Below are 16,656 nucleotides of genomic sequence, written 5' to 3'. Positions count from 1 at the left end.
TAGTCATTTAGCAGACGCTCTTATCCAGAGCGACTTACATGAGCAATTAGGGTTAAGTGCCTTGCTTAAGGGCACATCGACAGATTTTTCACCTAGTCGGCTCGGGGATTAGAACCAGCGACCTTTCGGTTACTGGCACAACGTTCTTACCCACTAAGCTACCTGCCGCCCTGTGGGTATAGTTGTTTCACGCCTGAGAGTGCCTGTAATTACGCCAGCTGGCTGCCTACAATGATTACATACAATAACTGCCTACCATTCAGCTGTTTTCTAACCTCATTGTCTGAACCGTTAACGTTAGGTAGCAAGTGGCTACTGCGCTTGAAAATTAGCTAGCTTGTTGCTACCTGGATAGCTGCTTGTAAACAATAGCTGGAACGACCGAGCGAACAGACGCGAACTGGCTGAGTCAATTCAGTGGCTAGATTTGCACTTGGCTAGCTAACAGTAGCTGCTAGGGGTAAGTCATAACCTACACTTGTGTTTTGTTCTTTACATATTGATAGCCCGAGTCGCTCAAGGAATTCGGGACATGGGTGACTAGTTAACGTTAGTTTGGCTCTCTGTGTGTTCGTGCCGTGAAAGGAGGGGGTTCTTCTTTGTCTGAAAGCAATGGCTAGCTAGTATGCTAACTATTCTAGCTAACTAACTGGCTGAATAAGTTGACGACGGACTCGCTCAAGCTGTCGGGACTAACCCACAACGTTAGACACGGACACGAACGATCTGCTTGTGTGTTGATACACTGGTGGTTGTTGTGGCTGAGTATTGGCGCTATAAACCCTGCTGTTGGAGACCGGCATGCTAGCTGGCTGTGGCGTCTTATGACGAGGTGCCCGGACGTTTTTCACGGAATAATACTGCACCTAGTTAGCTAGCTGAATAAACTAGGTTAGTCTATTCCTAGAAAACATTGAACCGCTGTAGTTTACAACAATTATAGTTTCTGAGGTGGAAGTTGGGAGAGTTATATTTGGGAGTTGTGGTGAGGGAGGCCCCGCTCTCTCCTTTCCCAGATTAGTTTAGTTCATTTTATTCCGATCTCCTCTGCATTATTGTAGCCATCTGCTGCAGCCTGTCAACTATGCCTCTGCCTATCCCTGTTCTCTCCTCTCCGCACAGGCTACACAAACGCCTCACACCGCGTGGCTGCTGCCTCTCTAACCTGGTGGTCCCTGCATGCACGACCCACTTGGAGTTCCAGGTCTCAGGCAGCCTCTGGAACTGCCGTTCTGCTGCCAACAAGGCAGACTTCATCCCAGCCTATGCTACCCTCCAGTCCCTCGACTTCTTGGCGCTGACGGAAACATGGATTACCACTGAAAACACTGCTACTCCTGCTGCTCTCTCCTCGTCTGACCATGTGTTCTCGCATACCCCGAGAGCATCTGGTCAGCGGGGTGGTGGCACAGGAATCCTCATCTCTCCCATGTGGACATTCTATATTTTTCCCCTGACCCATCTGTCTATCTCCTCATTTGAATTCCATGCTGTCACAGTCACTAGCCCATTTAAGCTTAATATCCTTGTCATCTATCGCCCTCCAGGTTCCCTTGGAGAGTTCATCAATGAGCTTGACGCCTTGATAGGTTCCTTTCCTGAGGATGGCACACCCCTCACAGTTCTGGGGGATTTCAACCTCCCTACGTCTACATTTGACTAATTTCTCTCTGCCTCCTTCTTTCCACTCCTCTCCTCTTTTGACCTCACCCTCTCACCGTCCCCCCCTACTCACAAGGCAGGCAATACGCTTGACCTCATCTTTACTAGATGCTGTTCTTCTACTAATCTCACTGCAACCCCCCTCCAAGTCTCCGACCACTACTTTGTATCCTTTTCTCTCTCCCTCTCCTCCAACACTACTCACTCTGCCCCTACACAGATGGTAATGCGTCGTCGCAACCTTCGCTCTCTCTCTCCCCGCTACTCTCTCCTCTTCCATCCTATCATCTCTTCCCTCTGCTCAATCCTTCTCCCTCCAATCTCCTGATTCTGCCTCCTCAACCCTCCTCTCCTCCCCTTTCTGCATCCTTTGACTCTCTATGTCCCCCTATCCTCCCGGCCAGCTCGGTCCTCCCCCTCCAGCTCCGTGGCTTGATGACTCATTGCGAGCTCACAGAACAGAGCTCCGGGCAGCTGAGTGGAAATGGAAGAAAACTAGACTCCCTGCAGACCTGGCATCTTTTCACTCCCTCCTCTCTACATTTTCTTCATCTGTTTCTGCTGCTAAGGCCACTTTCTACCACTCTAAATTCCAAGCATCCGCCTCTAACCCTAGGGAAGCTCTTTGCCACATTCTCCTCCGTGCTGAATCCCCCCTCCCTCTCTGTGGATGACTTCGTCAACCATTTTGAAAAGAAGGTTGACGACATCCGATCCTCGTTTGTTAAGTCAAATGACACTGCTGGTCCTGCTCACACTGCCCTACCCTATGCTTTGACTTCTTTCTCCCCTCTCTCTCCAGATAAAATATTGCGACTTGTGACGGCAGGCCGCCCAACAACCTGCCCGCTTGACCCTATCCCCTCCTCTCTTCTCCAGACCATCTCCGGTGACCTTCTCCCTTACCTCACCTCGCTGATCAACTCATCCTTGACCGCTGGCTATGTCCCTTCCGTCTTCAAGAGAGCGAGAGTCGCACCCTTCTCAAAAAACCAACACTCGATCCCTCTGATGTCAACAACTACAGACCAATATCCCTTCTTTCTTTTCTCTCCAAAACTATTGAGCGTGGCCGTCTTTAGCCAACTCTCTTGCTATCTCTCTCAGAATGACCTTCTTGATCCAAACCAGTCAGGTTTCAAGACTGGTCATTCAACTGAGACTGCTCTTCTCTGTGTCACAGAGGCTCTCCGCACTGCTAAAGCTAACTCTCTCTCCTCTGCTCTTGTCCTTCTAGACCTGTCTGCTGCCTTTGATACTGTGAACCATCAGATCCTCCTCTCCACCCTCTCCGAGCTGGGCATCTCCGGCGCGGCTCACTCTTGGATTGCGTCCTACCTGACCGGTCGCTCCTACCAAGTGGCGTAGCGAGAAGCTGTCTCCGCACCACGTGCTCTCACCACTGGTGTCCCCCCAGGGCTCAGTTCTAGGCCCTCTCCTATTCTCGCTATACACCAAGTCACTTGGCTCTGTCATATCCCTCACATGGCCTCTCCTATCATTGCTACGCTGACGACACACAACTAATCTTCTCCTTTCCCCCTTCTGATAACCAGGTGGCGAATCGCATCTCTGCATGTCTGGCAGACATATCAGTATGGATGACGGATCACCACCTCAAGCTGAACCTCGGCAAGCGGAGCTGCTCTTCCTCCCGGGGAAGGACTGCCCGTTCCATGATCTCGCCATCACGGTTGACAACTCCGTTGTGTCCTCCTCCCAGAGTGCGAAGAGCCTTGGCGTGACCCTGGACAACACCCTGTCGTTCTCCGCTAACATCAAGGCGGTGACCCGATCCTGTAGGTTCATGCTCTACAACATTCGAGAGAAGACCCTGCCTTACACAGGAAGCGGCACAGGTCCTAATCCAGGCACTTGTCATCTCCCGTCTGGATTACTGCAACTCGCTGTTGGCTGGGCTCCCTGCCTGTGCCATTAAACCCCTACAACTCATCCAGAATGCCGCAGCCCGTCTGGTGTTCAACCTTCCCAAGTTCTCTTTATTTTTTATGTTTTTTTTTTGTTTTTTTTCTCACGTCACCCCGCTCCTCCGCACACTCCACTGGCTTCCAGTTGAAGCTCGCATCTGCTACAAGACCATGGTGCCTACCTTCAGGCTCTGATCAGTCCCTACACCCAAATGAGGGCACTGCGTTCATCCACCTCTGGCCTGCTGGCTCCCCTACCTCTGCGGAAGCATAGTTCCCGCTCAGCCCAGTCAAAACTGTTCGCTGCTCTGGCACCCCAATGGTGGAACAAGCTCCCTCACGACGCCAGGACAGCGGAGCCACCTTCCGGAGACATTTGAAACCCCACCTCTTTAAGGAATACCTGGGATAGGATAAAGTAATCCTTCTACCCCCCCCCCCAAAAAAAATACAAATAAAAAAAACATTGTAAAGTGGTTATCCCACTGGCTATAAGGTGAATGCACCTATTTGTAAGTCGCTCTGGATAAGAGCGTCTGCTAAATGACGTAAATGTAAATGTAAAATGTAAAATGTAAATGTTGCCAGGGAACAGAGTCAGCTGACCCGGTCAGCCAATCAGTGGCCTAGCCTGGGGTTGGAGACCCCCAGTCTGCCCCTGAACTCTTTAGTTGTCTCCAGGAGGGCAGGTTGAGACAACCTCTAGAAACTCCTGTCCTCCACCTCAACCAACATTTATTATTTTATTTTATTTAACCTTTAGTTAACTAGGCAAGTCAGTTAAGAACAAATTCTTATTTACAATGACGGCCAAACCCTCCAATAACCCGGACGACGCTGGGCCAATTGTGCGCCGCCCTATGGGACTCACATCAACTCACATCTGGACAATCATTCTTCTGGTGTTTGGTGAGTCTGTGTCACCATGTGAGTGTACTTACTGCCGGTTAGGGTTCATTTGGTGTTTATTTAATCAGTATACATGTTATAGGCCGCTATTGCCATCTTAGTACATGCTTACACACGCTTCATTAGTTGTTATACGTCAGGATTACTTCTGTCTGCAATCTCATGTAAGATAACCTGTTTACCTACCCGCTTCGCATAGTTCTGGGTACAGTACAGTATCCAGGCTATGATGAGTAGACCCTTCATTGTTTTTATGGAACCCAAGATGGCTACCAGCTAGTCCTTGTTACTCACCTACAAAATGGCCAACTGGTGATGTCATAACTCCAGGTCACTGCTTCATTCGGCCCTAGCCTCTACCAAAGAATATGGATATACTGACAAGATATACGTCTCTCGGCCCTAACAATGGGAGTCTTTGTCCACAAAGCGGCACGGGCTGTATAGCTCCCGCCTATCCTTTCTTTGGATTGGTGGATACGTCTCATTATTGCAATCCTTTTTTGAATATTCGATAGGGGGGGGGGGTTGTTGACGTCAACCGCCTACACTATGGGCTCTCGTGTTCAGGGTGCCGGGCGGCGGGCGGCTGGCGACTCTCCCCCCTGGCAATCGGGATCTACGCGGCCTTCTCCCCAGCTGATTTCTACGGCTCCTGTCGCCTGATCGGAGATACGGTAGCCCGGGGGATCCGACCGGCGCTCACCATTGGAAGCTCAATGGTAAGGAACATCTCCTTGCCAGGGATTAGAACCCTATGCTATCCGGGTGCCAAAGTAAAGGATATCACTACGCTACTTCCTGAAGCCATAAGCCAAACTCCACAGACGGATACTGTTATAGTACATGTGGGATTTAATGACACTAAGTTGGCTAGCGCTGAACTGCTTAAAAAAGTGACTTCATGGAACTAATTGCAAAACTGAAATACCTAAACAAGCGTCCCATTATATATCGGGTCCCATACCCACGATGAGACGTGGACACGGTAGATTCAGTAGGTTGCTATCACTTCAGGTCTGGCTAAAGAGCTATTGTCACTCTGTCAATGTTGTCTTTATTTATAACTTTGACACTTTTTGGAAAGAGAAAAGATTCTACAAAGAAGACGGAATTCACCCAAACTATCTCGGGGCCATTTTAAGGCTGCTCTGAGAAACTGACTGGGATATAACCTGCACTCTACCCAGGTTATCCCAACCATCATCACACATCAAATTGTTTCTGATGCTAAATACTCTAGTCAAGTCAAGGAAATCTACATTACCCCAGTCTTCATTTCAATAGGATTTAAACAGCCATCAAATAGATGCAGCCGCAGGCCCATCGGGGCAAGCTTTGATAACATGATTTCTATTCCTATGAAATCTCCTGACCTAATGATGAAGTTTATAACAACCTGGTTAGGGTAAATATGGACACCCCTGCTGTTTTTAAGTCTTGCAAAGGGCTGGGTTTGTTACATTTAAATGTGCGAATTATGATGTCAAAGATGGACTTTATCGATAGCTGGATGCATGGCACGAACACAGACATTCTTGTTTTTATCAGAGACTTGTTTAAATGATTCGATCATGGATAAGGACATTGACATTGCTAATTACAACATGTTTAGATGTGATAGGCAGAGAAAAGGTGGAGGGGTGGTGATGTGCCACTATATTCACCTCTATCAGAGACCACCACATGGTGCCACTATATACACCTCTATCAGAGACCACCACATGGTGCCACTATATACACCTCTATCAGAGACCACCACATGGTGCCACTATATTCACCTCTATCAGAGGCCACCACATGGTGCTGCTATATTCACCTCTATCAGAGACCACCACATGGTGCCACTATATATACACCTCTATCAGAGACCACCACATGGTGCCACTATATACACCTCTATCAGAGACCACCACATGGTGCTGCTATATTCACCTCTATCAGAGACCACCACATGGTGTCACTATATACACCTCTATCAGAGACCACCACATGGTGCCACTATATACACCTCTATCAGAGACCACCACATGGTGCCACTATATACACCTCTATCAGAGACCACCACATGGTGCCACTATATACATCTCTATCAGAGACCACATGCCACTATATACACCTCTATCAGAGACCACCACATGGTGCCACTATATACACCTCTATCAGAGACCACCACATGGTGTCACTATATAAACACACCTCTATCAGAGACCACCACATGGTGCCACTATATACACCTCTATCAGAGACCACCACATGGTGCCACTATATACATCTCTATCAGAGGCCACTATATACACCTCTATCAGAGACCACCACATGGTGCCACTATATACACCTCTATCAGAGACCACCACATGGTGTCACTATATACACCTCTATCAGAGACCACCACATGGTGCCACTATATACACCTCTATCAGAGACCACCACATGGTGCCACTATATACACCTCTATCAGAGGCCACTATATTCACCTCTATCAGAGGCCACCACATGGTGCCACTATATACACCTCTATCAGAGACCACCACATGGTGCCACTATATATACACCTCTATCAGAGACCACCACATGGTGCCACTATATACACCTCTATCAGAGACCACCACATGGTGCCACTATATACACCTCTATCAGAGACCACCACATGGTGCCACTATATATACACACCTCTATCAGAGACCACCACATGGTGCCACTATATACACCTCTATCAGAGACCACCACATGGTGCCACTATATACATCTCTATCAGAGGCCACTATATACACCTCTATCAGAGACCACCACATGGTGCCACTATATACACCTCTATCAGAGACCACCACATGGTGCCACTATATACACCTCTATCAGAGACCACCACATGGTGCCACTATATTCACCTCTATCAGAGGCCACCACATGGTGCTGCTATATTCACCTCTATCAGAGACCACCACATGGTGCCACTATATATACACCTCTATCAGAGACCACCACATGGTGCCACTATATACACCTCTATCAGAGACCACCACATGGTGCCACTATATACACCTCTATCAGAGACCACCACATGGTGCCACTATATATACACCTCTATCAGAGACCACCACATGGTGCCACTATATACACCTCTATCAGAGACCACCACATGGTGCCACTATATACACCTCTATCAGAGACCACCACATGGTGCCACTATATATACACACCTCTATCAGAGACCACCACATGGTGCCACTATATACACCTCTATCAGAGACCACCACATGGTGCCACTATATACATCTCTATCAGAGGCCACTATATACACCTCTATCAGAGACCACCACATGGTGCCACTATATACACCTCTATCAGAGACCACCACATGGTGCCACTATATACACCTCTATCAGAGACCACCACATGGTGCCACTATATTCACCTCTATCAGAGACCACCACATGGTGCCACTATATACACCTCTATCAGAGACCACCACATGGTGCCACTATATTCACCTCTATCAGAGACCACCACATGGTGCCACTATATACCTCTATCAGAGACCACCACATGGGTGCCACTATATACACCTCTATCAGAGACCACCACATGGTGCCACTATATACACCTCTATCAGAGACCACCACATGGTGCCACATATACACCTCTATCAGAGACCACCACATGGTGCCACATATACACCTCTATCAGAGACCACCACATGGTGCCACTATATACACCTCTATCAGAGACCACCACATGGTGCCGCTTATATACACTCTATCAGAGACCACCACATGGTGCCGCTATATACACCTCTATCAGAGACCACCACATGGTGCCACTATATACACCTCTATCAGAGACCACCACATGGTGCCACTATATACACCTCTATCAGAGACCACCACATGGTGCCACTATATACACCTCTATCAGAGACCACCACATGGTGCCACTATATACACCTCTATCAGAGACCACCACATGGTGCCGCTATATTCACCTCTATCAGAGACCACCACATGGTGCCACTATATACACCTCTATCAGAGACCACCACATGGTGTCACTATATACACCTCTATCAGAGGCAACCACATGGTGCCACTATATATACACACCTCTATCAGAGACCACCACATGGTGCCACTATATACACCTCTATCAGAGACCACCACATGGTGCCACTATATACACCTCTATCAGAGACCACCACATGGTGCCACTATATATACACCTCTATCAGAGACCACCACATGGTGCCACTATATACACCTCTATCAGAGACCACCACATGGTGCCACTATATACACCTCTATCAGAGACCACCACATGGTGCCGCTATATTCACCTCTATCAGAGACCACCACATGGTGCCACTATATACACCTCTATCAGAGACCACCACATGGTGCCGCTATATACACCTCTATCAGAGACCACCACATGGTGCCACTATATACACCTCTATCAGAGACCACCACATGGTGCCACTATATACACCTCTATCAGAGACCACCACATGGTGCCACTATATATACACCTCTATCAGAGACCACCACATGGTACCACTATATACACCTCTATCAGAGACCACCACATGGTGCTGCTATATACACCTCTATCAGAGACCACCACATGGTGCCACTATATACACCTCTATCAGAGACCACCACATGGTGCCACTATATACACCTCTATCAGAGACCACCACATGGTGTCACTATATATACACCTCTATCAGAGACCACCACATGGTGCCACTATATACACCTCTATCAGAGACCACCACATGGTGCCGCTATATACACCTCTATCAGAGACCACCACATGGTGCCACTATATACACCTCTATCAGAGACCACCACATGGTGCCACTATATACACCTCTATCAGAGACCACCACATGGTGCCACTATATACACCTCTATCAGAGACCACCACATGGTGCCACTATATACACCTCTATCAGAGACCACCACATGGTGCCACTATATACACCTCTATCAGAGACCACCACATGGTGCCAATATTTCTCAATTAGTACTAGCATGTTAAACACATAAAACTAGATTTTCTTAATTTTAACATTGATTTAAAAACAGGTTGGCCCATTGAGGTCAGAATACCTATTTCACAAGGCCTGTAGAATCCACCAGCATATTATATCCATTGACTAATGTCTAAGTATTTATCCATCTATGAGTTAACTACCAGCAGTGATAAACACATCCCCACCATCGGTTTCCTGGGATACATTCGGTCAATTCAGGAAGTAAACGGAAATGGAATCGACCCCAACCCTAATGCCTAAGTAGCAGATTGGGATCTGTGAAACTCACTCCTCAGCCTGTCTCCACTTGCAACTGCTTGTTTTTCGGTGGCGCTCCTGTGTGTTTGCGAGGCAGAGGCCCTGAATTCGAGCCTCGGGTATGAGCTGAATCAGGAGGAAACAGTACTCGCTAAGCAAGCAACTTGGATGTCCTTTCCACCTACCTGGTGCTCTCCACCTGACTGGAGGAAGTAGCCAGTCTGTCGTCCAATAGCGTGACTCTCCTACGTAGCTCCGCCTCCCTGTCCTCAGCGGCGAGGGCCTCCCGCGTGTAGGAGTCCTCTATCTCCAGCAGGTGGTTACGCAGCCGATCCAGCTCCAACTTTAGCCGCTGCTCTCGGTCCTTCACATGCTGCAGCTGAGAGAGCGAGCGACAGGGGGAGGAGTCAGATAAGTGCCAGATCTTGACCTGGGAGCTGAGTATCGGTTCTACTGCTTGAGCTCCTGTTCCTCTTATAGAATATTAGCTCAACAGTACTGTGGAGCTCCTGCACCCAGTGGTGTAAAGTAATTTTGTAAAAATACTTTAAAAGTACTACTTAAGGAGTTTTTTGGGGGTATCTGTACTGTACTTCACCATTTATATTTGACAACTTTTACTTCACTACATTCCTGAAGTAAATAATTTACTTTTTACTCCATACTCCCCTGACACCTAAATGTACTCGTTACATTTTCAATGCTTAGCAAGACAGGAAAATATTACAATTCACGCCCTTATCAAGAGAACATCCCTGGTCAACACTACGGCCTCTGATCTGGCGGACTCACTAAATACACATGCTTCCTTTTATACTTTTACTTTTGATACTTCAGTATATTTAAAAACCAAATACTTTTAGACTTTTACTCAAGTAGTATTTTACTGGGTGACTTTCACTTTTACTTGAGTCATTTTCTATTAAAAGGTATCTTTACGTTTACTCAAGTATGACAATTGGGTACTTTTTCCACCACTGTCCTGCACCTGAATATAAACAGTACCGGCACCCAACATGAGTACCGGCACCCAACATGAGTACCGGCACCCAACATGAGTACCGGCACCCAACATGAGTACCGGCACCCAACATGAGTACCGGCACCCAACATGAGTACCGGCACATATTTCAGTCCAAGTCCTGCCAATAATAGTGAATTGTCTACTAATAATATGATTTGGTTGCCATGTACTGTATTAACCCTTACTCTAACCGCTTAACCACAAATATATCTGATCACAAGGAGCAAGACACAAAACGTTCAGCATGTATGGGTTATGAACGGTTATGTATGGGTTATGTATGGGTTATGAACGGTTATGTATGGGTTATGTATGGGTTATGTATGGGTTATGAATGGTCATGTGTGGGTTATTAATGGTTATGTATGGGTTATGAATGGTTATGTATGGGTTATGAATGGTTATGTATGGGTTATGAATGGTTATGTGTGGGTTATTAATGGTTATGAATGGTTATGTATGGGTTATGAATGGTTGTGTGTGGGTTATTAATGGCTATGTATGGGTTATGAATGGTTATGTGTGTTATGAATGGTTATGTGTGGATTATGAATGTGTTACAATCTCCTCAATAGGTATCCTGCAAATAATATGAGTATGTGCTCAGACTACTGTGTCTGTGTCCAGCCATCCTACCTGTGTGTGTGTGTGTCCAGCCATCCTTCCTGTCTGTGTGTGTGTGTGTCCAGCCATCCTACATGTCTGTGTGTGTGTGTGTCCAGCCATCCTTCCTGTCTGTGTGTGTGTGTGTCCAGCCATCCTTCCTGTCTGTGTGTGTGTGTGTCCAGCCATCCTACATGTCTGTGTGTGTGTGTGTCCAGCCATCCTTCCTGTCTGTGTGTGTGTGTGTCCAGCCATCCTACCTGTCTGTGTGTGTGTGTGTCCAGCCATCCTTCCTGTCTGTGTGTGTGTGTCCAGCCATCCTACCTGTCTGTGTGTGTGTGTGTGTCCAGCCATCCTACCTGTCTGTGTGTGTGTGTGTCCAGCCATCCTACCTGTCTGTGTGTGTGTCCAGCCATCCTACCTGTCTGTGTGTGTGTGTGTCCAGCCATCCTACCTGTCTGTGTGTGTGTGTGTGTCCAGCCATCCTACCTGTCTGTGTGTGTGTGTGTGTCCAGCCATCCTACCTGTCTGTGTGTGTCCAGCCATCCTACCTGTCTGTGTGTGTGTGTGTGTCCAGCCATCCTACCTGTCTGTGTGTGTCCAGCCATCCTACCTGTCTGTGTGTGTGTGTGTGTCCAGCCATCCTACCTGTCTGTGTGTGTCCAGCCATCCTACCTGTCTGTGTGTGTGTGTGTCCAGCCATCCTACCTGTCTGTGTGTGTGTGTGTCCAGCCATCCTACCTGTCTGTGTGTGTGTGTATCCAGCCATCCTACCTGTCTGTGTGTGTGTGTCCAGCCATCCTACCTGTCTGTGTGTGTGTCCATCCATCCTACCTGTCTGTGTGTGTGTGTCCAGCCATCCTACCTGTCTGTGTGTGTGTGTGTCCAGCCATCCTACCTGTCTGTGTGTGTGTGTGTCCAGCCATCCTACCTGTCTGTGTGTGTGTGTCCAGCCATCCTACCTGTCTGTGTGTGTGTGTCCAGCCATCCTACCTGTCTGTGTGTGTGTGTGTCCAGCCATCCTACCTGTCTGTGTGTGTGTGTGTGTCCAGCCATCCTACCTCTGTGTGTGTGTGTCCAGCCATCCTACCTGTCTGTGTGTGTGTGTGTCCAGCCATCCTACCTCTGTGTGTGTGTGTCCAGCCATCCTACCTGTCTGTGTGTGTGTGTCCAGCCATCCTACCTCTGTGTGTGTGTGTCCAGCAATCCTACCTCTGTCTGTACGGCTGTGGTCTCCATCTGTTTCTGTTTGAGTGCCAGCATGACCTGGTCTCTCTCCTGCTGGAAGGCCACAGCTTTCCCCTGCATGGACTTCAGCTCATTCAGGAGCTGATTCAGCTCCCCTGACCTCTGGCTGTTGCCCTGGGAAACAGATCAACGGAATCAATCAATCAGCTGGTTCAGCTCCTCTGACTGTTGCCCTGGGAAACAGATCAACGGAATCAATCAATCAGCTGGTTCAGCTCCTCTGACTGTTGCCCTGGGAAACAGATCAACGGAATCAATCAATCAGCTGGTTCAGCTCCTCTGACTGTTGCCCTGGGAAACAGATCAACGGAATCAATCAATCAGCTGGTTCAGCTCCTCTGACTGTTGCCCGAAAAGGGAATAATAATCAGCTGGTTCAGCTCCCCTGACCTCTGACTGTTGCCCTGGGAAACAATCAACGGAATCAATCAATCAGCTGGTTCAGCTCTGACCTCTGGCTGTTGCCCTGGGAAACAGATCAACGGAATCAATCAATCAGCTGGTTCAGCTCCTCTGACTGTTGCCCTGGGAAACAGATCAACGGAATCAATCAATCAGCTGGTTCAGCTCCTCTGACCTCTGACTGTTGCCCTGGGAAACAGATCAACGGAATCAATCAATCAGCTGGTTCAGCTCCTCTGACTGTTGCCCTGGGAAACAGATCAACGGAATCAATCAATCAGCTGGTTCAGCTCCTCTGACTGTTGCCCTGGGAAACAGATCAACGGAAGGGGTCAGGAAAGAATACAACATTATAATAATCTGTTACTGAAAAGATTGAACCAATAATGTATTTAGACTATTGAATAACCTATTTTCCTTTGATTGCATTTCTCTGTCATTCTTCACTAGATATGTTATCTATTACTTATGCTAAATATTGGGAACAGACGTCATTCATAAAAATAAATGATCATTCATAAAGTATACATTCAATGATTTTGTGGTTTTCACCTACATTTATTTTTCATTTTACCTTTATTTAACCAGGCAAGTCAGTTATGAACAAATTCTTATTTACAGTGACGGCCTACCTCGGCCAAACCCGGACGACGCCGGGCCAATTGTGTGCCGCCCTGTGGGATCTACAAACATCCTGTTCTCTGTCCTTCAGCACCTTCTCTACTGATGTGAGTTATGACATTTTAAAAAGTGACATTTTCCCATATTTTGCAAGTTGATAATGTACAAGGTCTGTAAATGATTAAATAACCTGTTCTCTGTCCTTGAGCATCTTCTCCATGGCGGCAGCCTTCTCTGACATGGCGCTCCTCTCAAACTCCTTCTCCCTCATGAGGAGGGACACCTGCATGTTGGTCTCCTGCAGGGCTCTGAACTCTGACTCCTTCTCCCTGCTCCGCTGGGCCACAGCCTCGTTCTCATCCTTCAATACAACACAACTTTATTGTCCATGTTACAGCCAACAAGGGAAATGTGTCTTCTGCTCCGTTCTCGAGTTGATACGAGCAGATGTTCAAGCTGCAGTGCAGCACCCCTGGATGGAGAGCATGTTGTGGGGTTAAGGGCCTTGCTCAAGGGCCCAACGGCAGGGGAATGTCTTTAGGATGTGAACCCAGCCCCTGGGCTACCTACCTTCAGCTTCCTGGTATCCATCTCCAGGATAAGGGCTCGCTCCTTCAGGTTGGTCACGGCTTGTTTTAACACATCGTTGTCGCTCTCACGGTTCCTCAGGTTCTCACTCACCTGGAGAAATGAAGATCAGACTTACCTGGTTAAAAAGAGAAATGATCCCATGGCAAACAAGGGTTTAATCGTACACTACATTGAGATTAAAATGTTCACACACACTGTGTGTATGCACCGTTTGCGCCTTCCTCGGTGTGTGTACGTGTGTATGTGTGTGTGCTAGCATGTATCATATGCGTGTATGTCGGTGAATGTGTGCGTCTCTCTAACCTGGTTGAGTTGGTCCCCTTTTGTCTTGATGAGCAGGTCTTTCTCCCTGACAGAGCGCTGCAGAGCGTCCAGTCTCTCTCTGACCCGTCTGGCCTCGTCGGCCTGGCCGCGCTGCTCGCTCTCTGACGCCTGGGCTGAGTTAGACAGGCGGTGGTTGTTCTCCTGCAGGGTCCTGATCACAGTCTCCCTCTCAGACAGGAGGGCTCTCAGAGACTCCAGCTCCTGTCTCAGTCCTTCCTGGTTCCCTGGAGGTGGTGCTGCCCCCTGGTGTCTGGGAGGTTCTACTGCAGAAGGAGGCTGGGCAGTAGACATCAGAGTAGCAGACAGTGTGGTGACTTGAGGACTCTGCGCCACACTGTCCAGTGTCCCCAGGAGGACATCTTTAGTGCTGCTCAGCTGGCTGATGGTGTGTTGGACGTTGGCTAGCTCGTGACTGAGACTCCTTAGCTTCTTCTCCTTCTGCTCATAGCTGTGGATCAGGCGGCCGTAATCCACGGAGAGATTGGAGGTGCAGTCGTTGTCTGCATCCACCTAGGATTAGAGCCAAAACATTATTAATCCCAATAAGGCTGCTGAATGACAATCACTAGTAGGTCCAGCGGGTTGGCTTACACTTCACATGGAGTTGACAGAGTGCTGATGTGTATAGTGTATATAGCGTACAGTTGAATCATTATGAATCACCCACCATTTGCATTTTTACTATACTTGCTGTATTCATTGTCAGTGGCCAGTTTATTTGGTACAACACCCCGTTCACAAAAATGGATCGCTCCTACAGACAGTGAGTCACGTGGCCGTGGCTTGCTATATAAAGCAGGCAGACAGGCATCCAGTTACTGTTTGATTGAACGTTAGAATGTGCAAAACGTGTGACATAAGAGGCTTTGAGCGTGGTATGATCATCGGTGCCAGGCGCACCGGATCCAGTATCTGGATAAGAGCGTCTGCTAAATGACAAAAAATGTAAATGTGATCCACCGGATCCAGTATCTCAGAAACAAAACAAGAAGAAGCGGCTCCAGTGATCACATTTACATTGTAGTCATTTAGCAGACGCTCTTATCCAGAGCAACTTACAGTTAAGTGAGTGCATACATTCTTTTTTTTTTTTTTCATACTGTTCCCCCGTGGGAAACGAACCCACAACCCTGGCGTTGAAAACGCCATGCTCTACCAACTGAGCTACATCCCTGCCGGCCATTCCCTCCCCTACCCTGGACGACGCTGGGCCAATTGTGCGCCGCCCCATGGGATCACCAAGTGATCTCCAACACTGGACAACTGAGGATTGGAAAAACATCACCTTGTCCGACGAATCCCGGTTTTTATCGCGTCATGCTGATGGCAGAGTCAGGATTTGGCATTGCCCCATCCTGCCTGGTGTCAACGGTAAAGGCTGGTGGCGATGGTGTAATGGTGTGGGGAATGTTGTCCTGGCCCACGTTAGGTCCCTTGATACCAATTGTGTTTGTGTTTCCATGCCCGAAGAATTCAGGCAGTTCTGGAGGCAAAGGGGGTCCGACCCGGTACTAGATGGGTGTACCTATTAGAGTCTAGGTATGCTCCCTAGCTATGGTCCCTAGGCAGACAGGTTGCTGACAACTTAAACAACCCACCAGGTCTGGGATTTCAACCAAATGTCCCCATGGGGATAATAAAGTCAACATCAAATCAAAATCAAATTAAATGTACAGTGGGGGGGGGAAAGTATTTAGTCAGCCACCAATTGTGCAAGTTCTCCCACTTAAAAAGATGAGAGGGGCCTGTAATTTTCATCATAGGTACACGTCAACTATGACAGACAAAATGAGGAAAGAAATTCCAGAAAATCACATTGTAGGAGTTTTTATGAATTTATTTGCAAATTATGGTGGAAAATAAGTATTTGGTCAATAACAAAAGTTTCTCAATACTTTGTTATATACCCTTTGTTGGCAATGACACAAGTCAAACGTTTTCTGTAAGTCTTCACAAGGTTTTCACACACTGTTGCTGGTATTTTGGCCCATTCCTCCATGCAGATCTCCTCTAGAGCAGTGATGTTTTGGGGCTGTCGCTGGGCAACACGGACT

The 16,656-nt window shown here is 47.8% G+C and overlaps 1 protein-coding gene and 1 long non-coding RNA gene across 6 annotated transcripts in view; both read right to left on the bottom strand.

The window, feature by feature from the left end:
• LOC121539072 (thyroid receptor-interacting protein 11-like) overlaps positions 1-16,656 on the bottom strand; it is a 99,326-nt gene that overhangs the window by 53,150 nt on the left and 29,520 nt on the right. For all 3 annotated transcript variants that reach the window (XM_041847304.2, XM_041847302.2, XM_041847303.2), the window contains 5 exons: positions 14,582-15,112; positions 14,258-14,368; positions 13,878-14,048; positions 12,629-12,778; positions 9,975-10,168 (listed from right to left, as the gene is read on the bottom strand). In XM_041847304.2, coding sequence (XP_041703238.2) covers positions 9,975-10,168; positions 12,629-12,778; positions 13,878-14,048; positions 14,258-14,368; positions 14,582-15,112 — 1,157 coding nt within the window. The remainder of the gene's footprint in view (positions 1-9,974; positions 10,169-12,628; positions 12,779-13,877; positions 14,049-14,257; positions 14,369-14,581; positions 15,113-16,656) is intronic.
• On the bottom strand, positions 6,947-7,937 carry LOC121539073. Of its 3 annotated transcripts, none has more exons than XR_005995316.2 (3): positions 7,801-7,937; positions 7,274-7,581; positions 6,947-7,054 (listed from the first exon to the last, which is right to left on the bottom strand). It is a non-coding gene; the product is annotated as an uncharacterized LOC121539073 (long non-coding RNA). The 3 variants fall into 3 exon arrangements; XR_005995315.1 differs by having other exon boundaries at positions 7,034-7,210; positions 7,274-7,737; XR_005995314.1 differs by having other exon boundaries at positions 7,034-7,210.

This window comes from Coregonus clupeaformis, chromosome 25 (assembly GCF_020615455.1).
Source record: "Coregonus clupeaformis isolate EN_2021a chromosome 25, ASM2061545v1, whole genome shotgun sequence".
Lineage (NCBI taxonomy): Eukaryota > Metazoa > Chordata > Actinopteri > Salmoniformes > Salmonidae > Coregonus > Coregonus clupeaformis.
The sequence above is the reverse complement of the archived record's forward strand: the minus strand, read 5'-3'. Positions and strand labels throughout refer to the sequence as shown.